The 26,070-nt window shown below is 51.7% G+C and overlaps 1 protein-coding gene across 1 annotated transcript in view; it reads right to left on the bottom strand.

Moving 5' to 3' along the window:
- NFASC (neurofascin) overlaps positions 1-26,070 on the bottom strand; it is a 172,282-nt gene that overhangs the window by 61,308 nt on the left and 84,904 nt on the right. The window contains exons 3-6 of the mRNA XM_036272167.1: positions 11,990-12,170; positions 2,955-2,972; positions 2,095-2,200; positions 264-460 (exon numbers count right to left, since the gene is read on the bottom strand). Coding sequence (XP_036128060.1) covers positions 264-460; positions 2,095-2,200; positions 2,955-2,972; positions 11,990-12,080 — 412 coding nt within the window. The 5' untranslated portion in view covers positions 12,081-12,170. The remainder of the gene's footprint in view (positions 1-263; positions 461-2,094; positions 2,201-2,954; positions 2,973-11,989; positions 12,171-26,070) is intronic.

The raw sequence follows: 26,070 nt of genomic DNA, 5'->3' as shown, positions 1-26,070 counted from the left end.
CGGCAGAGGCTCCGCTCCTTCCCCTCCTCCCGTGCCCAGAGTGGCCGGTGAGTTGTTCAAGACTGTTTCGGAAGCTTCCTTTTCAAGGACTCTTTCTGGGTTGGGGGAGGTGCGCCCTGCTCAGAGGCAGAAAAGCCAGCAGGACCTGCAGGGCCCCAAAGCACCAACAGGCCCAGGGCAGGGTGGCCCTTCTAGGATGAGGCTCCATGCCCTCCCTCCACGTGCCCCGGAGCAGGTTCACCACCCTGCCCCGTGCTACTCACTGGACACCTGCAGGTGGATCCTGTTGGACAGGGCGGTGCCGAACTTGTTGCGGGCGAAGCACTGGTACTCGCCCTCGTACTCCTCTGGCCGCCCGCCGCTGCGGAAGTCGATCACCAGGGTCCCAGACCTCCTCCTCATGGACACGCGGGGGTCCTTGGCGACGTTGAAGAACTTGCTGTTTCGAGTCCAGTGGAAGCTGTGGACAATGGGGGCGGGGGGCAGGGGGAGGACAGGAGCATCAAAGAATAACAGGGTGGGTTTGGGGCTCCAGGTGACCATCTCAGAACCCTAATCCCTGACTCAGTCACGAAACCACACCATCACACCAACAGGCCCCAGCCCGGACGGAGCGGCAGGACCACCGGGAGTCAGGCAGCATCCCCAGCCCCACCCCCAGCACCCCATGTGAATCTCTGGGGGCAGGTCCCTGACAGCACTTTACCCAGCCAAGGCTGGGGGTATGGTTCCCCGTGGGAGAGATCCCAGTAGCCCCGGGGGATTATGTTTTTGGAGGAGGGGGCAGTGATTCTGATTTTGTTAAAATCCACAGCCGGCCGCTGCTTCCACCCCAGGGCACTCCCAACTTCCAACCAGGCTCCCTGCTCCTCCTGCCTCCTTATTTGATCATCGGCTCTAAAGCCAAGGTGCCCTGGTTCGGATTCTCTGGGCCCCTGCTCAGTGGGTGGAGACTGTCAGGCAGTGGCCGCACATTACGGCCCAGGAGGGGCAGGCTTCATGACCCGAGTCCGGGGCGAAGGCCCGGCACGTCCCTCTGCTTCTCCTGGGGGACGCGAGTCTGGGGCCGCCCAGGCTATAACCTGAACAGAAGCAGGAGCGGTGGTGGCTGCTCAGCATCACAGAGCCGCTGTCCCCACAAAGAAAAGCCCACCATGGGGGAAAAGCCCAGACTTCAGAAGCAAGGTCACCCAAGCCCTGCCTGACCCTTCAGGGTGACTCCTTCTCCCACTGTGGACGGGGGAGGTGCTGCTTGATCCGGGCCCACGGCCCTGTTACACGGGCTCACGCAAAGCTGGGGGCCGGGGTGGGGGCAAAACAAGGCTGCCACACACCTGAGGCTCCACCCTGCCTCCTTTCTCCTGCTGACACCCCCCCCTCCCCAACACACACACACAGGGTCCTGTCACGACTGGGTCTGAATCTGGCATGAGGTTCCCGAAAACTCCAGCCTGTGGAAGTTGCTTTAAACGTGGGGAAGGGCAGCGCACCGCCTCCGTATCGCCAGTGCTTCCCGTCCAGTAAACAAGCCTGTTCTAAGCCAGCCTCTGCCACCCTCAGGCTGAGGACCTCGGAAAAGGCACTGAGTCTCTCTGCGTCTCCATTTCACGTCTACTCCCCCAGGACATGGGTCCTTCCCCAGAGGGCAGTGAGGAAGTCAAGCAGGACAGGGGGAGGAACAAGTCGAACTCGGAGCCCGGCACACGGCAGGCTTCCACCTCCTGTCTGCTGACACCCCATGTGATGCTGCCGTGAACCCAAGCAGAGACGAGCTCAGCATGAAAGACTCGAGCTAGCTAGGCAGAGGGACTTCCTCTGGGCCAAGCATGGGGGTGACGGGAACATAAGGCAGTGTGATACTAAAAGTCAGAAAACGTATCTAGTCCCGGCTTCCGGTGTGACCTGAAGCCTCTAGTTTCCTGGTCCCCAGTTTCCTCACCGGCTAAGTTCCCAAACTGTACTTTCCACCTGGTGGGGCCTTCGTGGATAAATTTAATGTGTCAGATGCCAACTATCATCAGGCCTGGGGCGAGGGAGTCGTTCAAAAGGCCTGTTTGTGGACCACCGCTTGGGGTTTCCTCCCAGTACACTCACCTGGGGGCAGGGTTCCCCTTCGCTTCGCACTCGATCAGGATGTTATCGCGGGGATCCACAATGTGGTCCTTCTCTGACTGCTTGGTGATGGTTGGGGGCTGGGACACTGCAACAGGGCAGACAGTAGGCAGTCAGGGCTGCAGGAACCGGCCCAGGTCCCTGCTCCAAGAATGGCTGAAATTAAGAGCTTGGGGAGCCCCAGAGAAAAGCAGGCAAGCACAGGGCGGACAGTGCCCCCTTCTAGAGACCGCGGGAAAGGGGTGCTTGTCACAGACTATGCATTAAGAAGAATCCTTTTAAGGTGTCACAATATCCCTGTAAGAAACTGAAGGCCAGGCTTTGGTCTGACCCCCTCTCATGGGCTTAGTACAGTGTCTAGAGCACAGCAGTTCTTGATAAATGTTTGCTGAATGAACACAGGAACAAAAAGCAGCTAGATTTTCAGAACTTCGGGGCTGTGATGGTTCTGAGCCCCGGAGGGTCAACAGATGGCCAAACTGTGGTGAGGGTGGAGCTGAAAGAGGCTTTAGTCCCCGGAGAATTTCCCAGGGACTTGTCTGCAGCCCAAAGAGCAGCTCCTCCTCTTGGTCCTGAGCTGCACTTCTCCCTGGTGCCCCCCTGCCAGCCACCTGAGGACCGGAAAGCAGTGGCCCTTCGTACCCACCTGCCTTTCCATAGTCTGAGTCTCCTCCCTTCCCATGTGGTAGGGGCCTCACTGCGGAGCTCTGGTGTCAAGAAGCCCCAGCAGGCAGGGTGGAGAGACCAAGAATCCCGGCTGTGCCCTCTCCTGGCCTCCCGCCCCTCCTGCCTGCCCTCCCGCCTCCCAGAGGCACAGGTGCAGAGGGGCGCCCGGGACTTACGCTCATTCTGAATGCTTGCTGTTATTCCAATTGGTTAGCATTGTGGGGAAGAGAAGAAGACATCGGTTATCGCACACGCCCAATCGCCCAGGTGTCCTCGCGCCCCAGCATGCAGGGAGGAGGGAGGACGGCTCGGGGAGGGCACTGTGCCGGGTCCTCTGCTGCCAGCTGCACAGCTCCAGGGAGAGCCAAGCTGGAGTGCGGAGGGACCCAGCGAGCGCTTCACGGAGAAGGCGATGCCTCCCCCGAGACCAAGCCATACAGTGGAGCAGAAAGACCAGCTTCTGACCAAATAAAGATGTCACCAGGAAAGCCCAAATGTCTAAAGCGGCAGCACTGCTCCAAAGGGGCCGGGCTCTGAAGATGCCACCAGTCACTTCTAGATGCTCCTTGGACAACAGTGCTAGGGTGAGGCTGAGGCGCCAGGGTGGATGGGAACCACCGCCACACGACAAAGCCCCGACGGCCCAGGGGGGTCCCGAGGCCTCGCTCCTCCCCCCGCCCCTGTTCTCTTCCACAAATGAAAGCACCTTCTTCCCTCCCTGTCCCCTTCTTTGGAAAACTCTCAGGACAGACGGATTGTCTGCAGTCCACTGCCCCATGGAAACCCCTGCTGGACATCTGGGGACGAAGCAGAGCCCACCACTCCTCCCACGCTTTCTGCAAAAGGGGTAAATATACAGATGCCACACACCGTCCCAGCCCACACCTGAGATGCCTCTGTACAGGTGTGTATGTTTCTCAACTTTGACCAGCATAGGAGTCATGGGGGGGGGGGGTGTTAAAATGCAGGTTCTGATTCAGTAGATCTTGCATTTCTGACAAGCACCAGGTGATGCGGAGGCTGGTGGACTGTGGTCACACTTTGAATACAAGGTTTCAGATGGTATGAACATGGTCTTGGTTGAGATTTGTCCGCAGAAAAGAGAACACCTGTTGCTATAACTTTTAAAGATACCTTTTCCTTGTGATTAGATCAGAAAATAAGATGCTTTTATTTTCCTTTTTCTTTTTTTTTATCCTCACTCGAGGACATTTTTGCATTCATCTTCAGACAGAGCAGGAGGGAGGGAGGGAAGGAGGGAGAGAGAGAGAGAGAGAGAAATATCGATGCGAGAGAAACACACCAACTGGCTGCCACCCACATGACCCCAACTGAGGCTGGGGACAAACCGCAACCGAGGCCCATGCCCTTAGCAGGAACCGAACCTGGGACTCTCTGGTCTGTGGGCTGATGCTCTAACCGCTGAGCAAAACTGACCAGGGCTCTTTTTTTTTTTTTTTAAATGTTTTTATTGACTTTTTAGAGAGAGAGGAAGGGAAAGTGAGAGATAGAAACAACGATGTGAGAGAGAAACAAAGATCGGCTGCCTCCTGCACGCCCCCTACTGGGGGTCGAGCCTGCAACCCAGGCATGTGCCCTGACTGGGAATCAAACTGGGACCTCTCAGTCCATGGGGCCATGCTCATCCCACTGAGCCACACAGCCGGGCTGAGATGCTTTTCTCCTTCACGCTGGTGCAGGTGTCAGCTACGGAGCTGGGAGCTGACTTTCTCGGGAGAGCTGCCTGGGAGAAGCAGAGGCTGCTGCTGAGCCACGGTGACCTGGACACTTTCTGACTTGACCACAGCGAGAAGCGGAAGAGGAGTTTAGGGACTTGGAAAGGGGCCAGTTTCTCAGAAAGGGAGAAGGCAGAGTTAAAGCAGGACCAAGAGCTGCAGGACGAGGCACAGGAGAGAGGACAGACATCGGAGAGGGGAGGTGGAGGGTGCAGGAATGAGTGTCCCACCATACATGCTTTTATGGACATGAGAATCTTGAGAGGAAGACCCATGGAAAGGTTCAAATTAACCCTTCAGGTGGGCCCGGTGTGTGTGGCCTGTTCGAGCACAGAAGAGAGGTTCTGTCTGCTGTACCACTAGCCTGGCTCCCGGGGTAAGAAACAAACAGAAATGAAATGTCCAGAGGCAAAGCGGAAGTCTTAGGTTTCTGAACACACGCTCTACACCATACAGGATTTTCTGGAAGGACTGAAGGCAGCGGGGTTGGTTTTAGATGGCATGTCCTCTCACGGGGAGTGGGGGGAGGGTTGGGAGAAGGGGCCACTTTCAGGAGAAGCGGGGCTGACACCGGACCCGCTCCTTTTGACCACAGCCAGGCCCCCGGTTTTTCCATCACAAGAGACAGTCGGTGTCTCCTGGGTCCTCACAGACAGTTCACCCTGGATGGGAAGCCTGACAAAGGCTCTGCTCTGCCCATGCGGGCTTCAAGCCTCTCTTTCATCAGATCAAATGCTGGTTCAGTGGAAAGATCCCTAGAGATTGTCCAGGGAATCTCAAATCCAGGTAAGGGAAGTCCTTGGTCAAGATCACACAGGAAGTCTGTTCCAGGACTGGAATGAGAACCAGCTCCTCTGCTGTCTGACCCAGAATTCTTTTTACAGCCCTGCTGGTGTGGCTCACTGGTTGAGTGTTGACCCATCCACCAAGAGGTCACCGGCTCGATTCCTGGTCAGGGCACATGCCCAGGTTGTGGGCCCGATCCCCAGCGGGGGGCATGCAGGAGGCGGCTGATCGATATTCTCTCTCATCGATGTTTCTCTCTCATCCTCCCTCTCCCTTCCTCTCTCTCTAAAATCAATTTAAAAAAAAACAAAAAAGAAATATTTTTACAAATCCATGCTTGGCCAGGAGGGGTCTTGGGACTCTGTTCTCCTTGACATTTTGGACAAAGGTAAGTAAGAGGGGAGACCTTGAGGGAGCAGCGACTCTCAGGGCACGCAGAGCTGGCTGGATATTGTCCCCAGCCCCACACTGAGGTCAGGGGCCTCTTGAGACTCTACTTGCCTAAAGAGGTAATGACATCTGCAGCCACCACTGTGCCACCCAGGAATTTATTCCAGGGACACAATGACCCAGAAGACGAGCAGCCACAGGGAGCAGACAGTGGAGCCTGCTGCCTAATCCTGTGACCCCCTTCTCCATCCTGTGTTACACCCCTGCCCTCCTCGCCTGTGGAACTTGCTGGGGGACGAAGGTAGAGTGGAGAATAAGTTTGTTCCTTTGGCTCCCAAGACGAGGAAAATCTCCCAACAGGCTCTGTGGGAGGGGCGGGGCGGGGTGGGGGGGCAGATGCCACCACCAGTGTGCACATGCTCTCTTGCTCCCGACTCTGATACCTGTGGCCTCTGGCGCCCTCCCTCGGAGGACGGAGCGAGTGTGTGTGAGTGTGTGGCTGAGGCCACCCCATCCTGCAGCATTGACTGGGAGGATGGTGCTCTCCCATACCACTGCCCTCCTCTGTGGGGTCCTAGGAGGAAAATGCTGAGTATCGTGATGTGGGGAAGGAGACAGCGGGGCAAGCTGCCAGCAGACTCATTTTTTGGCAAACCCTCTTTGGTTGATGAGGTGACTCTTGGCTTTCTTCAAAGGTCACACTGTTCCGCTTGAGGCTGGTAAGGGGAGGTGGGGACCCTGCTGGCGAAGCGGCGGGGACTGGAGGCTGGCACTTCAATGAGGGATTGTGTGGCAGCCCAGGGCTCTGTTCCTGGAAGCCTGCTGCACCCACACCTGCCAGAGCAGGAGCAATGCCCTATCCTCCAGACATGGGCGATGCCCCTGAAGGGGCGAGGGAGCAGAAGGGCACACCTGGCAGGGCAGCCTCTGGCCTGAGCCCCCAAGCTCCCTCCCCCCGCCTCAGCACTTAGGGAAAGTTAAGAGTGCCAAATCTTAGGTTGTTCCCATGTCTTGGCTATGGTGAATAATAGGGTGCCAAGGAACAGAGTGCTGCAAGGAAGAGGGGGTGCAGCTATCTCCTGCCTTTTGCCACAACATGGATGGACCTTGAGGGCAGTATGCTAAGTGGAATAAGTCAGACAAGAGAAACACAAATACTGTATGTTCTCACTTGTAAGTGGAATCTAAAAAAGTTAAACTCAAGGAACAGAATAGAGTGGTGTTGCCAAAGGCTAGGGGGTGAGGGATAGTGGCCAAAAGGTACAAACTTCCAGCTATCAGAAGGATAAGTTCTGGGGATCTAATTTACAGCACGACGACTATAAATAACAGTATACGCATACCTGGAAGATACTGCGGGTTTGATTCCAGACCACTACTACAAAGCCAATATTGCAATAAAGTGAATCACATAAATTTTTTGGTTTCTCAGTGCATACAGAAAGTGATGTTTACACTATACTATAGCCTATTAAATGTGCAATGGCATTATGTCTAAAAACAATGTACATAACTTAATTTTAAAAATTATGTTGCTAAAAAAATGCAAACCATCATCTGAGCCTTCAAGGGTCTGGCCTTGATGTCGATGGCTGCTGAATGATCAAGGTGGGGGCTGCTGAAGGTTGGTTAACTGTGGCAATTTCTTAAAACAAGACAACCGTAAAGTCTGCCACACTGATGAATTCTTCCTTTCACAAACGATGTCTCTGTAGCATGTGATGCTGTTTGATAGCATTTTACCCAAAGAACTGTTTTCAAAATTGGAGTCAATCCTCTCAAACTCCGTTGCTGCTCTCACAGCTAAGTCATGTCATATTCTGAATCCCTTTTGCCCTTTCAGCGATCTTCACAGCATTTCACCAGGAGTAGATTCCGTCTCAGAAAACCACTTTCTTTGTTCATGCGTAAGAAGCAACTCCTCGTCCGTTCAAGCAATTCAGTCAAATCTCCAGGCTCCACTTCTCATTCTAGTTCCCTTGCTCTTTCCACCACATCTGCAGTTACTCCTCCACTGAAGCCTCGAACCCCTCAAAGTCACCCATGAGGGCTGGAATCGACTTCTTGCAAATTCCTGTTAATGTTGATATCTTGACCTCTTCCCATGTATCATGGATGTTCTTAATGGCATCTGTGATAGTGAATCCTTTCAAGAAGGTTTTCCATTTACTTTGTCCAGATCCATCAGAGAATCACTATCTATGGCAGCTATAGCCTTACAAAAATGTGTTTTTAAAATAATAACACTTGTAAGTAAAAATTACTCCTAGATTCATGGGCTGCAGAATGGATGTGTGTTAGCAGGCATGAAAACAACATTAATCTCATTGTGCATCTCCATCACAGCTCTTGAGTGACCAGGTACATTGACAATAAGCAGTAACATTTTGAAACGAATCTTTTCTTCTGAGCAGTAGGTCTCAACAGTGGGCTTAAAATATTCATTAAACATGTTGTCAACAGATGTGCTGTCGCCAGACTTTATTGTCCATTCACAGAGCACAGGCAGAGGAGATTTAGCATCATTCTTAACGACCCGAGGATTTTCAGAATGATAAGTGAGCACTGGCTTCAACTGAAAGTCCCTAACTGCATTAGCCCCTAACAAGAGAGTCAGCCTGTCCTTTGAAGCTTTAAAGCCAAGCACTGACTTCTCCCCTCTAGTTCTGAAAGTCCTAGATGGCATCTTCTTCCAATAGAAGGCTGTTTCATGTAAACTGAAAATCTGTTGTTTAGTGGAACGATCTCTATGGATTACCTTGGCTAGATCTTCTGGATAATTACTGTGGCTTCTACATTAGCACGTGCTCTTTCACCTTGCACTTTTATGTTATGAAGACAACATCTTTCCTTAAATGTCATGAACCAACCTCTGCTACCTTCAAACTTTTCATCTGTAGCTTCCTGACCCCTCTCAGCCTTCACAGAATTGAATAGTCAGGGCCTTACTCTTGATTAGGGTTTGACTTAAGGGAATATTGAGGCTGGTTTGATCTTCTACCCAGACCACTATAACTTTCTCCATAGCAGCAATAAGGTTGCTTTGCTTTCTTATCATTCGCGTGTTCACTGAGTGGCACTTTTCCTTCAATTACTTTTCCTTTTCATTTACAACTTGGCTAAATGTCACAAGAGGCCCAGCTTTCGGCCTATCTTGGCTTTTGATGTGCCTTCCTCACTGAGCTTAATCGATTCAAACTTTTGATTTAAAGTGAGACATGGTGCCTTTTACTTTCACTTGAACACTTTGAGGCCATTGTGAGGTTATTAACTGACCTATTTCCAATACTGTTGTGTCTCAGGGAATCAGTGGAGCAGTCAGAACACATGCAACATTTATCTTAAGTTTGCCATTGTATATGGGTGTGGTGCCTGGTGCCCCAAGACAATTACATTGGTAACATCAAAGATCATTGATCACAGATCACCGCAGCAAATATAATAATAATGAAAAAGTTTGAAATATTGCAAGAATTACCAAAATGAGACTCAGAGACCCAAGGAGCTGTTGGAAAAATGGGGTCGACAGTCTAGTTCAAGACAGGGTTGTCACAAACCTTCCATTTGTAAAACACACTATCTGTGAAGCACAATTAGGTGAAGCACAATAAAATGAGGTATGACTGTACTATAAGTATAGTTGAACGTTGTTAAGAGAGTAGACCTTATAAGTTATCACCACACATACAAAAAGCTAATTATGTGCGGGGGTGGATGTGTTAAGTAACCCTACCGTGGTAATCTTTTCGTAATTTATCTGTGTAGCAAATCATCAAGCTGTACTTCTTAAACATACATATGTCAATAATATCTCAATAAAGCGGGGGTCGGGGGGAAGAAATGCCTGATCTTTCCCCAGCCTCTTCCACTGAGCAAGAAGAAAGGATGGATTCAGATGACCTGGGAAGGGGGAGAGGGCAGCCAGGCTGCAGAGGACTTCATCCCAGGGCAGCTGGAGGGCTTGCCTTTCTCCTGTCTTGTGTCCAGCTTTTGTAGACACATTTGGGAGAAGTCGCCACGGCCGCTGTGCCTGCAGTCCCCAGGGGGGTGCGTAAGGCAGCGTGAGCTTCGTGAGACAGCCTGGAACGTGCCCCAGATGGACTCACCTCCTTGTTCAGAGAGGCGCTGTGGTCACACGCTGGCCCTGCCACTCAGGAGCTGGGGAAACAGCTTGTTTCCCTAGACCTCAGATTTCTAACCTGTCAGCTAAGGACAATATGTGCTTCATGGATTAGCTGCGAGACCACAGGCCACGACGCTGTAAAGCACCCGGCTCTCGGCTGGACTCGTGCAGCTGCTACCCGGGGAGCTTGAAGAACTAAAAGGAGGAGGTTTGCTAGCGGTCGGAGTGGGGCATGGTGAACACCAAACTGGGGGTCGTCAAGAGACCTGGGTTCTTCTTGGGACTCCATCACTCATCTGCCGTGTGACTCTAACCGAGCAAGGGCCTGAGTTTCTGCGAGTGGAACACAGAAAGGGTGGACGCTCCAGGCCCTCCTCACGCGGGGAGATGGTGGTGGGACGGCCAGGGCACTCGCAGCTCTGTGCTGCACAGGTGGCACTTGAAGAAGACTGACTGCTTGGTCACCTGGCTTGGTAGAGCTCCAGAGACCCAGAGTCTGAGCACAGATGTCAAAGCCTTTCACAGGTTCACCTTCAGGAACTCCTCACCTACTCGCCCTGGGGATCCAAGTGGCAGGAGGGCGAGGGAGGCAAAGTGGCAGAAGAGGGATAAGCCTCCCCACTTCCTTGATAACCCAGTGTCCTCGGCAGCCCCTTGTCTCCCAGGGAGGGAGGGCCTCATCATGCTCCTTAGTAGACTGTCTGCCTGGGACTGTTGATGAGAAATTCTCCTTGAGCCAGCAGGACAGATGGTCTCCATGGAACACTTCCTCTCACAACTCCCTGGTCCCCCTCCTGGGGTGTCTGTGTGTGCACGCACACACACACAAACACATACACACACACTTGGGGCTACCGGGAGGGCAGCGGGGGCCTTGTCCATCTTCTGGGACTACCCTATAGTTTCTCCTGGCCTCCTCTCACCCAACACATCCACTCCTCTGGGGCAGCTATTACTCGTGAGGTGGGGTGGGGGTGGGGGGCTGAGACACCTGCAACTCTTCTTTAAGCTCTGCTAGCTCCAGGCCCCAGGGTCTGGCTTTGGAGAGCTCAGCGGAGCTGTATAACCCTCCTACCCCTCCCCAGACATCTGTCACCTGGAGGGAGCCCAAGTCAACATTGGCATCATGTGGGTTCCATCGATTCCTGGAATCAGGGAACAGGAGTTGGTGTGCCCACATTTTAGCACGGGGATGCAAGACATCTGGCAGGAGTGCCCGAACTGTGGCAAAGGTGGCGCACAGCGAAAGGCAGGGCCAAGGGGCACGGCTGCCAGTCAATGGGCCTTTATGAACGTAACCACAGGCACGGCGGTGGAGACCGTTAGAGCAGCACTCTAAACCCCTTGCTTTATGATTCTAATGGCCAAATAATGCCCCCACCCATGGGACACAGAATGACACGGATTTTACTTTTCAACTTTACTGGGGAAGAGATGAGAACAGCAGGAATCCGTGCCCGGCTCTCCCACAGGGGCATGATAATGGGGCTCTCTCTCTCTCTATATATATTTTTTTTCCTTTATTGATTTTACAGAGAGAGAGAATAGAAACATTGATGAGAGAGAACATTGACTGGCTGCCTCCTGCATGCCCCCTACTGGGGATCGGGCCCACAAACCTGGGCATGTGTCCTGACCGGGAATTGAACCGGCGACCTCTGGTGCATGGGTCGATGCTCAACCACTGAGCCACACTGGCCAGACTGACTGGGGCTCTATTTTAACATCTCATGTAGCCCCAATCTTCTGCAAAATAATCCTCTTCCCAACGCTCTCCCGGCCATCCATCCTCCTGATCGGTTCAGCCAAGAGGGCCTGAAGGACCTTGCTCAGGAATCAGGCCGGTAAGAACCATCCACTCACTTGGTCCCTCGAAACTCTGCTTTGATGGGCGAGTGAAGGCCACAGAGGGCACTCAGACTTCCAGACGCGGCCCCTTCCCGTCCTGCGCAGCAGGCCCCAGGCAGCCCCAGTCACTCCGAGACCACGCTGCAGACTCAGCCCCAAGTTCCGAAGCACAGCCCTCCTGCTTCCACTCTCGGGGAACCCAGCTCCACATCCGAAGCCGCTGTTTCCCCTCCCCCAACCTTCTGCAAAATCTGCCCTCCACTTTCCTCTGCCCTCCAACGCCTCTGCCCCAAATCAGGAGAATAGAAGAGGAAGAAGCAGAACTCACGATCCATAGGAATCTTGATGGCCCTGCCAAGGCCGAGGAGGCAGAGGAGGAAGGCTGCGTGGGCCCAGGGCGGCGGCTGCGGCCTGGCCATCCTCAGCGCTGGGCCCCGCTCCCCGGTCCCCAGCCCTCGGGGTCTCGCTGCCTCCAGTCGTTCTAACGTGGCCTCCCAGACAGAGCTCAGCTGTGGAAAGAAATACAAGTGTGTTATTTCTTGAACTCATGGTTGGTTCTAGCAATCCTCCGGGGCTGGAAGGATGCAAGGGTCCCTTCAGATCGAAGTTCTAAACCAGGGTTTCTTAGCCTTGCCCCGGGGACACCTGGGACCCGACAATTCTGTGTGTGGGGAGCAGTTCGGGCATGGTAGGAGGAGCAGCAGCATCCTGGCCCCTACCCACTCCATGCCAGCAGCGCCCACTTCTGCCACCAGTCAAAAATGTCTCTAAAAGGGGCGACCTCTGTAATAATAATAAAAATAATAACTATTTAAAAAGTAAAATAAATAAAAAATTAATAAATTATTAAAAAAAAAAAAGTCTCTAGACATTGCCAGCTGTCCCCTGGAGGACAGAACCACCCCGCACTGAGACCACTGCTCTAGGAAGAAGGGCGACTCTGGACAGAACAGTCATGAAAACAAACAGCGGCCCAAGGAAGATGCCGTACACCTGGCCAGTAATAAGTGCGTCTCTGAGCCGCATGTGCTGAGTGGGTCTGCGTGTGAGTGTGTCTGGGGTAGGGGTACAGAGATAAGATCACACCGATGTCCTCTGATCCAGGGAGGGGGACGGGGCGAAGGCGTCCGTACTAGGGATCAGGGGTTAGATAGGTGAAGCTTAGCCCAAAGGGCTTTTTTTTTTTTTAAGTGAATGATCTCTGCAGATACCTTGTGCGGCTACGATATGGCAGTCTCTGGTGTGTCCCTTTGGAGAAAAGGCGGTGCGGAGATAACAGCCCAGGAGAAGGGGATTCTAGGGGCTGGCAGAATGAGCAGCATTGAGACAGCCCACTGTTTACATCCTCAAACAGGAGAAGTCACTCCAGGGCCTTCAGGGGCAGGGTCAAAGGAGGCAGTCCAAGGAGCCTGGAGGGGTTCTTAAGAGACAAACCTTTCCCTTCCTCCCGAGAGACAAGATCAAGAATGGCCTACAGCTGACACTCAAACACAGATTACCAATGTTCGCCCGGCCGGTGTGGCCCAGTGGATGGAGAGACGTCCCATGGGCTGAGAGGTCCCTGTTCGATTCCCGGTCAGGGCACGTGCCTGGATTGCGGGCTCGATCCCCAGTAGGGGGCGTGCAGGAGGCAGCCGATCTTTGTTTCTCTCTCACATAGATGTTTCTATCTCTCTCTCCCAAAAGTCAATAAAAACATATTTTTAAAATAAATTAAAAAAAAATATTACCGAGGTTCTGAAACATGAATCTTTAAAATTGGTCTAGTTTGCTGTTCCACCATGGGGTCATTTCCCCAGAATTCTTCCAGCTTTTTTGGACTAATAGCCACCAACAAAATGGATACACTGTTCTATTTCTGTTTCATTTGGCAGCAACTTGAAGCCTGTTCTCATCTGCACACCCGCCACCTCCCACCTTTGACGGAGGGTGTAGGGTGAGAGGGCAGGGCTCCAGGGCTTCCCCTGGGGGACAAGGTCATGCTTCTGAAGACCCGGAGGCTGAGGAGCCTCGGGTGCCAGGATGTGCGGCAAGCCAAAGGATTCTGACTCAGATTTCAGCAGTTTTTTCCTGGAAGCTGGGCCGGACACTAGCCCCCAACCTCAGGTGAATTTCTGGACCCCGTCCACTTCCTCCCTTCCCATGGCTTCCCTTGGTTTATCTCGCATCACCCTCCCCTGTGCTCTGGTTCAGCAAACAGGGCTTCAACCCGATCACTTCGTGCATCACGCTGACCGACTTCGGCACAGATCAACTTCTCTCCAGAACACCCCTTGACTCTGCCCTCTCTCCTCAGGACCTGCCAAGGATGACTTATGTGCCCCCTGTCTGCACTCCTGAACACTCTTCATGCCTCCTAATTAAAGTGCTTGTCACTTCGCAGTCATTCCAAAAGCCACTCTGTATCCCCAATAAAAAGGCTCTTTAAAGGGAAGGGCTTCATCTTGGTTATTCCTAGACTCGAACAGAGAACCTAAAACAGAGCTGGTACTCAAAAACATGTGACAGATGGATGAACAATGGACAGATAACCAACTGATGAAATAAACCACTTAGATCACGCGGTTTTTGAAAACCTCACATTCCCCCAGAAAACCACCAGGTGGTACAGGAGAGCACATGATTTGGACTTGAGCCGCACACTGGGAAGGCTACCAGGAGTGGAGGAGAAAAATCGTCCTCCCTACACAGGTGCTGCTCTCTGGCCAGGGAACCATCCAGCTGCAGAGGGTTACGAGAGTAGCAACTCTCCCAAGGAGGGACCCCCTGGCTAAAAGGCATCGCAGGAGGTCTGTCGTTCTGCCTCCTAACTCTCTTAGATGGTCTGTTTACTGTCTCAGAAAGTCTGCTGCTTCCTCTCCTTGACTCCTGCACATCTCTGAAGACCAGACTCAGGTTGCCCAGCTGAAACCTTAGTGCTGAGAGAACCAGACCGGGGGGTGGGGGTGGGGGGGAGCTCAGCACGCCTTCAGGAAGGACAGGGGCTCCAGGCTTGGCTCTGTGACCGGCATGTTGAGTGAAGGAGCTGCCAAGCAGTAGGAGAGATGGGAGAGGGAAGGATACCTTACTCTGAGAAGCCAGAAGCTATTCATTGACTAGAGACACATCAGCAGGAGAGAAGCCCAATTATTTGGGGTACTTTTAACTCACAATTTAAAAACACAGTAGAAAAAGAACATCGAGATAATCCTATTTAGCTGTTTGACAATTCTCCCTGGAACCCATTTTTCCCCCCAATAAAATCTTAAAAGATGGAGAGAATTCAAGAATTATTTAGCTTCATGCTTTTCGGATGATGAAACGAGAGCCCAGAAAGGGAGTGACTTGCTCCAGGTCTCAGCTGGTTGGTGGAAAAGAACCTGGATCTCCTGACTTCTAGCCCAGCTTTCCACCCAATTTTTCTGTCTCTCAATTTGCAGGAAAGTTCTTGCATAAAGTTATTATTTTAAAAAGAAATACATATCTTGAAAGTTCTTAAAAATTTAATTACCATAGGACCCTGTATTTCTACTCCTAGGTGTATGCTCCAAAGACCTAAACACAGGTTCTCAAACAAGTACATGTACACGTATTTTCATACCAGTATCGTTCACAATAGCCAAAAGTTGGAAACAGCCCAAATGTCCATCAAGGGAAGAATAAATCAACAAATTGCAGTATATATAGTACCATAAAATATTACTCAGACCTAGAAAAAAATAAAGTACTGATACATGCGACAATGTGGATGGAACCTGAGGGCATGATGCTCTCTGAGAGAAGCCAGACACAAAATGGAATGAATGATCCCATTTATAAGAAATAGCCAAAAGAGGTAAATCCATAGAGATAGAACACAGACTGGGAGTTACCAGAGGCAGAGGGGAAGAGGGAATGGGGGGCAGCTGCCTAATGGTGCAGGGTTCCTTTTGGCATTATGATTAATGTTTGGAATACATTGTGAATATATGAATATCCCTGAATTGTTCACTCTAAAAGGGGTAATTTAATGATATGAGAATCTTACCGTAATAGTAAAGAAATATAGAGCACTGGTCTGTAAAATGTGCTCATAAAGATGAAGAAACAGAGGATGAGGAGGGTGGGTTATTCCACGTGGGCATACGGGCACCCTCTGCTCCCCGAGCCGGTCTATCTCGTACACTGCTTGCAATTCTTCCTGTACATTCTGAGCACATTTCTATCCAAGTCAAAGGAAGGGAGAGTCAACAGTTGTTTGGACGGGGGGTTCTAGGGGTGTACACAAGAACCCAGTGCAGAGTGGGGGTCAAGATGCCCTGCCTGAGGGTGCCCCCATATCACAAAGGCTTACAGTTCCCCTACCTGGCAACCAGGGAGAAAGGGGTAAGGGGAGGGGTTTCTAACCCAGAGCAACTAAATTCACACTTCCAACCAAATCTCAGTTCTTGCGCTATCATGTGGTATGCACGGCCAGTCACAGGTATCAGGTTCCTCTCCTGGCCCTCCCACCAACACGAGATCATCACTAGGGGCGGAGAAGTACACTGTCCAGTGGGAGGCGAAGTGGTCGAAGCTCTTCAAGGGGAATGCGGTCTAACACCTGTGAGACAGGGGAGTCAAGGCTGCAGAAGGGGGTCATGAAGACTGCCTTGAATGCTGGAAGGTGTGAGTTCCTGTTTAGCTCTACAGGGGCAAAGTAGGACCAAATGGGAGGAAGTTCCAGAGAGGCAGGAGCTTCTCTGAGATGCTGGGAGGAATCATCTAATATATACAGCCACCTGCAATACCATTCATGAAAATGCAACCCCCTACCCATACACTCTACCTTTTAGATAAAATCAAACAGGTGTCTGGCCGGTGTGGCTCAGTGGCTGAGTGTCAACCCATGCATCAAGAGTTCGCCAGTTTGATTCCCAGACAGGGCACATGCCCAGGTTGTGGGCCCATCCCCAGTGGGAGCATGCAGGAGGCGGCCAATCGATGTTCTCTCTCATCGATGTCTCTATTTCTCTCTCCCTACCACTTCCTTTATCTCTAAGACCAATAAAGAAAAAAATAAAAAATCAAACAGGTAAGAGGTGGAGTGTAAGGGTAAAATACATTAGAGAGCGCCCTTGGCTGGTTTGGCTCAGCGGTTGGAGCATCAGCCTGTGGACTAGAGAGTCCCAGGTTTGGTTCCTGCTAGGGGCACGTACCAAAAAAAAAAAAAAAAATTAGAGGGAGGCCTATTGCAGAAACAGAGTGAGGGGAAAAAATACCACCAAAAGATAAATCTTGTGTAGACTGATGGTGCACTATGAACTGGGGAACATGATTAATTCTCTTCTTGTATATTTGAGGTCCTCTCCCTCAAGCCCTTGTGTGCAAAGAAAATCAGAGAGAGAGCCAGAGAGAGAGAGAGAGAGAGAGAGAGAGAGACAGAGCCAGAGAGCCAGAGAGAGTCATGAACATAAAGCATTGTGCCAAGTGAAGTAGTGAGCTCACTGTTTCATAAACAATCCAAGTGACGTTTGCTCAGGTGCAGTGCTGACAATGCGCCCACACAGGAAGGAAATGGAATACTTATCAGAATCACTTGCACACTACTTAAATACGTAGATCACTGGACCCTCAAAGTTCCAGGCAGGGACCAAATCAAGCCTGCAAATCAAGAAAAAATTGGGGGGCGGGGGTTGGATTTGAATGCCCTAGAGCCTCTGTTGTCTTACCTGCGGATGCTTCTCACACTTAGGCAACCTCCCTGAACCGAAGGCCTTTAAAATTGGTGAGAGACTCAAATGAAAAATGTCTGAGATGGGGTCCAGAAAAGCCTGTGTGAGTTGGGTGATGATCAACCTTTGATGGGGACCAATGACAGCCTGTCCGTCAGGTCTGAGAACACTGGCTGAGCAGCAAGATGGCCTAGGTCTGAATCTGCTCCCACTTGCAAGGTGGGGACCTTGTGTGGACCTTAGGAGGTCTGTTTCTCATCCGAACGCTGCGGGCAATGCAGCGCCTGTTGCAGAGGGCTCTGTGACACCTCAGTATACACTTCGTATAGGGAGCACGTAGCGAAGCGTGGGGCGCAAAGTGGAGTCTCAGTAAGTGTTCAGTGCTGCCGGTGGGTGGGCTTTGAACTTGTAGGGGTGAAGGAAGGTTCTGGCTACCTACATGCCATGACCAATAAAAGCAAGAGCAGCAAGTTATAATAATAATTATCCATCCATCACAGCCTGCCTTTCTGTTTTTCTTTTTTTGTTTTCTTTGGGGGGATCCTAGCTTTCTTTCTTTCCCTAGATTGGGGGGGTGTTAATTCCACAAGCTGTCTCTGGCAGATGGACGAGAGGCCCGTAGCTCCCACAAGCTGTTGCCATTGGGAGCTCCCCACACTGCCCCAGCCCCGTTCTGGGCAGGCTGCTCAGGTGCTCACGGCACAGGGGAAGGGATGGGGACAAGAGACTGGTGGTGTGTATGATGGCTCAGCTGGCAGCTCTATGTGCCCTGGGCAGAACCTGCCTGGGAATTCGGGGTGGCAGTCAGCGCACCATTCATTCACTTAACAGGCTGGCAGTAGGCACTAGAGAACACGCACGGGGACAACAGAGATTTCTTTGCTGTAATGGAGCGCGCGTGCCACTGGGGAAGACAGGAAATAAACAGTGAACCAAAAAACTCAGGCAGCAAGAGGTACAATGAAGAACACGCCATACACCTGCACAGATGTTCATAGCAGCCTTATTCATCACTACTGACATTTGGAAGCAACCGAGATGTCCTTCAGTAGGTGAATGATAGATAAACTCACCTGTGGTATAGCCAGACAATGGAATATTATTCAGCACTAAAAAGAAATGAGCCACCAAGCCATGACAGACATGGAGGAACCTTAAATACATATGACTAAATGAAAGAAGGCCATCTATAAAGGCCACGTACAGTATGATTCTAGCTGTATGACATTCTAGAAAGGGCAAAATTATAGAGACAGTAAAAGACCAGAGGTTGCCAGGGGCTGGGGGAGGAAGGAATAGCAGAATACAGTGAAACTCTTCTGTATGATACTATAATGATGGATGCATGTCATTATACATTTGTCCAAACCATAGAATGTACACCACCAAGAGTGGACCCTAATGTAAACTATGGTCCCCAGGTGATAACGAAGTGCCTGTGTAGGTCTACCCATTCAACAAATGTACCACTTTGATGGGGCTATTGATAACGGCTATGCATGTGTGGGGGCGGGAGGGTATGGAAAATCTCTGTACCTTCCCCTCAATTTTGCTGAAAGACAGAGAGACAGGAAGGAAGGAAGGAAGGAAGGAAGGAAGGAAGGAAGGAAGGAAGGAAGGAAGGAAGGAAGGAAGGGAGGGAGGGAGGGAGACAGACCACAATAGGGTAATGAAATAAAGGGAAGTGAATGGTCAAGGAAGGCCTCTGTGAGAAGGTGGCATCTGACCAAGACCTAAGTGGCAAGAAGGAGCCACCATAAAGATGGGTCAGAAAAACACGCCAGGCAGTGATGGATGCTTATGCAGAGGCCGGCGACAGGAAGCAGGTAGGAACAAGCAAGGACCTGAGAGAAGCCAGGTGGCTGGAGCCTGGAGGACACAGGGGAGGACCGGAACACGGCGGCTCAGCGAGGCAGGCAAGGGCGGACTCACGGAGGGCTTTGACGGCCAATGTACGGAGTCTGATCATATGTAAGCAGGGCTGTCAGCAGTGTGGTGACCTGATGAGGTCTGTTTGTAAAGGTCACTGGGTGCAGGCTCCGTGGAGGGCAGGATGTAGGTGGGGACAGTGGAAACAGGGGCCCTTCAGGAGGCTCTGTAGCCTCTGGGGTGAGGCCAGACCCTTAGCTTCCAAACCCAGAAATGTCACCACCATTTCAGTGGTCGTTCAATGCAGTAGCCCCTGGGGTTCCACGCAGTGTTCAGGGTGATGAGGACGGAGCTGGAAAACTTCTTAAGAACCTTTCGGTGCTGGGTTTTCACACGGGGCACACAGGAGCATGGGGGTGCTTGGAAGTGCCTCGGGGGCTTCTCCAAGGGAGGGCAGAGCGGAGCAGCGGGGACGCGGGCCCTCCACCCCACTTCTCACCACTGCTGCTTCACAGTCCCTGTTCGGACACTGGGGTTTTGCATAAAGTCTTATTTTGAAGAAAGGATTCTAGTAGTAAAACCAAGAACTGAAAACCCTTGTGCGCCCCGCGGCAACCATGCCAAAGCAAGGCAGGTGTGAGGAAGAGTGCACCCCGCGTGTCTTCTAAGGACACCAGTCATATGGGATTAGCTCCACCCTTATGACCTCATTTAACCTTAATCACCTCTTTTCTTAACTTATCTTTATTGCTGAATGTATTACAGATGTCCTCCCTTTTTCCCCCCACTGACCCCCTCCTCCTCAATCCTGCCCCCTCCTGCCTTCCCCACACTACTATTTGTGTCTGTTGGTTATGCAAATATGCACAGAAGTTCTTTGGTTTATCTCTTCTGCCCGCCCTCCCCTCTTACCTTTGAGATTCATCCAAATACGGTCACATTGTGGGTTAGAGCTTCAACACAGAAATTTGGGGGATACAATTCAATCAATAATAGTGTATCTAGATAGATAGATAGATAGATAGATAGATAGATAGATAGATAGATTTTTTTTGGAGAATTCATCTCTACGTCTTTCTCAGAGTGATCCTACCCTAGTTCCAGGGTTGGCCTCTGATCCGTTTAAGACAATGAGTATCCCCTCTCACCTCTATTATTGATTTAGGAATATACATCTAATCCAGGAAGAGGCAGGGTACTTCATGGAGACCCATGAGGAACCCCCATAAGTGGAGAGGATGGTGGTTGAAGGGGGTCCATGTGCAGTGAGGCTGATCCAACACTGTGGATGGCAGACAGGAGACAGAGGAAGACCTGACCCTGCGTGTCACTGAGTTCCTGCTAGAGCAGTTCCCGTGCAAGCCCTGTGTGTGGACTCTTACATTACACACACAGTTACATTAAAAATCCCCTCTGTTGTTAAGCCAGCTGGAGTTGGGGTTTCTGTCACCTGCAACTGACGGCGCTATCAGAATCAGAAATGCCCCTGGAATGTTGGCTGAACACATAAGCTTCCCACTGTCTCCATTTTCTCTACTAACATGTCCTCCCTGCGCCTGCCCACCTCTGCCTGGGTCCAGCCCCACCCCTCCAGGGACCCGCCCTTGACCATCAACTATCCGCTCTCTCCTGAATTTGTAAACTCTGCCCCAGCAGAGAAACATCTTCAACTTTCTCTCATAACAAAACAAAAAGATCATTGTCTCTATCCACAGCCTCCCTAATTATACATGAATTTTCCCCCCTCAATCTCATGAAAGGTTTTTAAAATTTTTTTATTGATTGATTGATTTTGGAGAGAGAGAGAGAGAAGGAGGCGGGGTGGAGGGAGAGAGAGTGAGAAACATCAATTTGTTCCACTTATTTATGCATTCATTGGTTAATTCTTGTAAGTGCCCTGACTGGGGATTGAACCCACAACCTTGGTTTATCGGGATGATACTCTAACCAACTGAGTACCCAGCCAGGGAGAACGTCTGTGTTTTAAAGAGCGGTCCAGGCTTCCCACCTCACTGATTTAGTTCCCATTCACTCCTCATCCAACCCACACCAGGCCTCCTACTGCCTCCTGAAGGCCGGATCCCCGTTCCCGGCTTTCACCCTCCAGACCTCTTGGGGGCGCTGCCGCTGGTCGCACTCCCTCACCCGTCCTAACACTCTTTCCTCCCCGGCCTCCGAAACCCCACTCTGGGGCCTCTTCTTTTCTCTGGCTCTTCCCGCCTCCATGGCTGCACTGGTCGCCCTGCGGATCCTCTTCTGCCTGAGGCTCCCAGCACCTCTGTAGCTCCTGTGCCTCCATCCCTATTCCCCATCTCTGTTCGTGGTATGCATCCAAGTAACTTAGCCAGATGTAGGGAATCCCCCTGGAATCCCACCTCTTCGTATAGCCAGGCACCGAGGCCCTTGAACTCTCTCCTTCCCGGTGGCTCCCACTCCCCGCTCCATGCTCCCACCCAGCTCACCTCTGATAGGCATTGTGCTGCCCCGGCTACTGCCATAACTTCCCCGCCGGTCTCCTTCCTATCCACCTCCATGTTGCTATGACAGTGACTTTTCCAAATCCCCATCTGGTCATGCCAGTGTCCTGCTGAAAACCTCATGATCACCCAGCAGTCTGTTAACATCAAATCCGAGCTCCCAGGTGTATCACATATGGCTCCTGGAGATCAGGCTCCTGTAGGCTGCTCCAACCCCACCCAAGCCCTAAACGCTTCCTACCTGAATGACAGGTCATTTTCTAAGCAAGCCCTCCATTTACTACCTCCGTACCTTCCATGGGCCATGCTCTGTGCCTGAAAAGGCCTCCTCCCCTTGTCATGTGATTAATTCCTGCTCAGTCCTCAAGACACTGCTGTTCAGACACCTTCTGCTCAGTGGAGAATACCCCGTGCTCCCCTTGTGCCCACCCCACCCCAGCAGAGCGGGGGTCAATCTCCGCTGTGCCTTAAACCTGCCTCTACCCTGGGGCACTCAGCGGACGGGGTAAAACCACATGCTTAGACTCAAGGCTGGAGACCTTCTATGTAAAGGTCTGGGTAGTAAATATTTTAGGCCTCGTGAGACATACAGAGTCTGTCACAGTTACTGAACTTTACCATTGTAAAGTGAGAGCAGCCGTGGACAATAAGTGGGCCTGAATACATTCCAATAAAACTTTATTTACAAAGCAGGCAGTGGGCTGGAAGTGACCCAGGTTGCTTACCACTGGCTTAAACTTTCTCGCTCTTTGTGGAATCCTTGGGGCTCAGACCAGGCCCTGATCATTCTCGTGTCCCCGGTACTGGGCACGGTCCCTGGCAGGGAGTAGCTACAGAATGGAAAATCCAAGTAAAGGTCTCAATCCTGCTACTCATTTTTTTTTTTTTAATTACTTGCTCTCCAAGCCCTTTTATAAAATCTCAAAAATGAAAATAAATATTCCTGTTTTGCCTGCTTCCGATGGTGGTTGTGATATCAGATGGATAATATGCAGGTGCATGAAGCATGATACCAATGTCAGTTTCTACTATGCTTACTGGATTCCTTCTCGACGAGCCCAAGTGACCCCCACTGTACCCAGACCTTTATGTTTGCTCCAAATTGTGGTTACACTTAAGTCCAAGAGCGGGCCTGTGATCTGCCCGACAGGGGCTGCTCTGTGGTTAGCCACAGGCCTCTCTACCCCACAGCATCCTCTTGCTCCGGGAGCAAAACGCAGGGGTGACCACGTCCCCTCTCACTGCCTCTCCAGACCACAGTGGCCTCTGCACAGGGTGTGAGAGTGTGTGTGAGACAGAGGATGGCCTAACAGTCTTCCGGCCTCCGTGGGACGGAGGATAGATTCCGGGTTAGAACCAACAGGATCTGATGACTGACTGGCAGTGGGTAACGAGAAGGATGGCATCAAAACGTCTAAGTTGGGAAAGTGAATTAGGATGATGCTCATAATTAGCACAAAAAATACTGAAAGGCGCCGGGTTGGTGTGGCTCAGTGGATTGAGCGGTATCTCATGGATTGAGAGGTCCCAGTTCAATTCCCGGTCAGGACCCCTGGATTGCAGGCTGGATCCCCAGTAGGGGCCGTGCAGGAGGCAGCCAGTCCATGTTTCTCTCCCACATCGATGTTTCTATCTCTCTCTTCCTGTCTCCAAAATAAATAAATACATTAATTAAAACTTTTTTTTTTAAATACAGAAAGGGGGACTAAATCTGGTGGTGGTTGGGTGCAGGGAGAGCACAACCTTGGAACTGAATGGGTTGCGCTTGAAATGCTCAGAGCCCAAAACAAAACAGTACAGCAGGTCCTCCGAGGCTGCGTCCCCGAATTAACGCCCAAGGACACGCCGCCAGATCACTGCTCCGCAGCACAGGCCAGCAGTTAGTTCTCAGAACAAACTATCAAATGCCTGGAATAGCCCTACGAGAACCAACTAAGGAACACACTGACACATCACTGCCCCAGGACACTGGGGGGAGGGGCGGGTTAGCGACAATGAAGGCCCAACAGAACCAACACAAAACTCAGCCATTCTGCAGGACAGGAACAAAGCACAGAGCGCGCAGGGCTTATTGTTGTCACAGCCCCAGAAACAACCTGTTTGGAAATCAGAGGGAGGGGCCAAGACAAAGGAGGAAACAGGCGCATCAGTGAGGAGCGCTCCCAGCCTGGCCGGTGAGACCCGAGAGGCTCAGATATAACCCACGCGGGGCAGAGAGCCGGCCAGCCCTCTTAGCAGGAACCCAGGGCTCAGATGTAAGGTATTTCCCAAGAAATTCGTTCCCACTACAAACCAATTAACAGCTGCAAATGGTTTATCCACACATATAAATCAGAGTGGCTCAGGTTACCTTCGTAATAATCACACACACTGTCCGTTTTCTTTCCTGAAGAACAGAGAGAGCAGTGTGCCCTGCGTGTGGCCATCCTCTATCACATTTGTCCTGGCAGAGGGGGACTGACCTAAGATGCAAAATCCACAGTCTCCGCGGAGCGCGCTGTGAGCTGGCTGCTGCCCCTGTGACCAGGTGACCTGGCTCCCAACCCTGCAGCCTCTTTCCCGCGGTATCTGCAGGTGTTTCAGCCTCACACCACTCCCCAAACAGGCTGTCTCCCCTTTGGACCATCTTTGCTCCTGCTTTGCTTAGGCTGGAAGTGTTAGTCCCTTCCTTCTCTGCAGTGCAAATTCCCTTATCCACAGCGACCCTGAGCGGCGACCCCTCCCTAGCTGGCCGCAATTTCCTGTGTGTCCCCGACCCCAGCCCGCCTACATGCTCGGTTCCAGCCCTCATTTCCGCCTGTGGCATCAGTTGTTCTAAGGTCCATCTCCTGCCTCAGACTCTGAACTTCTTGAGCTCAGAGTCCACTCTTGTCTCTCTCTGTAGTAGAAAGTATAATAAATATTCATGGCATGAGTGAACAGCCATCTTATCAGATACTTCCCATTGCGGGGAGGTACTTATGCCATCAGCAAATCAGTACATTATAAGCCCTTGGTAACATATGGTAAAACTGTTGTGACAGTATAAGCCTGAAGAATAAAAATACCAGCAATAACCTGAACTTACAATATCTATTCAACATCCTCTGACACAGACCCTGTCACGGATCAGCAGACACTCTTTTTTTCTCTGAAATCTTTCCTTTACTCCCTCTCAACATTTCCTGTCTGACCTCAGTCGGGGACACCCCGTTTTCTCCACCCTGCAGGCAGATTCTCAGGACGCAGGGATTCAGTGGCTCCAGGCACCAGCCCCAGAACTGCCACCACCTCGGTCCCAGCCTCCCCTCCCCCTCATCCCTGAGGGGTTCCGTGAACTGCCCTGGGTTCTTCAGAAGAGGGATTGTCCCAGGCACAGGCACTATGGGGGTCCCCCCTCTCTCATTCTCCTTCCTCCTGCCCTCTGACACCCCTGCCACCTCCCTCCATCTCTCATGCCAAGGAAGGAACTATACAACAGATGCGGACCCGAGCCGCCTCCACCCCCTCCACTCCCAGGCATCGGAAGGCCGGGGCGGTGGGTTTCCTAGGAAACTCGAAATGCCCCTTATTGATGATCATCGCCTGTCTCAAAGCAACGGCGCCAAGCAAGGAAGAGGAAGACAGAGGGATCTCTGGAAGATCAGACTAGGGGGAGAAGCAGCAAGCAGCTCCCTGGCCAAGAATTCCATCCCCCCAATCTCCCCTTCACCCCCAGGAAATGACCTGTGTCTCAGCATCTTTAAGAACGTGTGTTTGCCTGTGCAGTCCCCCCACCTCTGCTTTCCAAGGTCTGTCACTGCACTGGCAACGAAAGCATCTCTGGGGCACAAGGGCCAGCCTAAGAAAGTACTCACCGCCTGTTTCTAGCTCTCTCCCCATGCCCAGGAGAGAGACCCAGCTTCCTCGCCTACGTGGGGTGGAACCAGTTGTCTTCTGGGATTTTCCAATAGCCAAGGAAACCTTGTATATAGATGCAACACCCCCCTTCCCACTCCTCCCTTCTCAGGGTTGGAAGGGGGTGGTCTCCATCTGCTCTGTGGCTGTGTTTCAGGCTTGGCTCCTTCTCATTGTCAAGGGGAGAGATCTAAGAGAGTGAGGGGCTGTGTGTTTAACCAGTGACAGCGATCTGCTTGGTGGTGGGGCAGGGGCCCCCCCGGCAGGCCTGGCTCCTCCTCTGCCATCTCATCTAAGTTCAAGGATGCCACCGGGGTCCCAGGAGTGAGTGTGTGTGTGTGTGTGTGTGTGTGTGTGGTGAGCGGGGGAGGGTATGTGTGTGTGTGTGTGTGTGTGTGACAATGAATGGTATCAGGTGGCCCTGACTCCCATCTGGGGAGGAGGTAAACACCTGGGTTTAGGATTAAAGATTTGCCTGAAAAGAGCTGTTTCCTGCTCAACACCCAGAACAAATC

Source organism: Molossus molossus, unplaced genomic scaffold (genome assembly GCF_014108415.1).
Source record: "Molossus molossus isolate mMolMol1 unplaced genomic scaffold, mMolMol1.p scaffold_m16_p_20, whole genome shotgun sequence".
Classification (NCBI taxonomy): Eukaryota; Metazoa; Chordata; class Mammalia; order Chiroptera; family Molossidae; genus Molossus; species Molossus molossus.
Note: the sequence above shows the minus strand (reverse complement) of the source record. Positions and strands in the feature narration are given on the sequence as shown.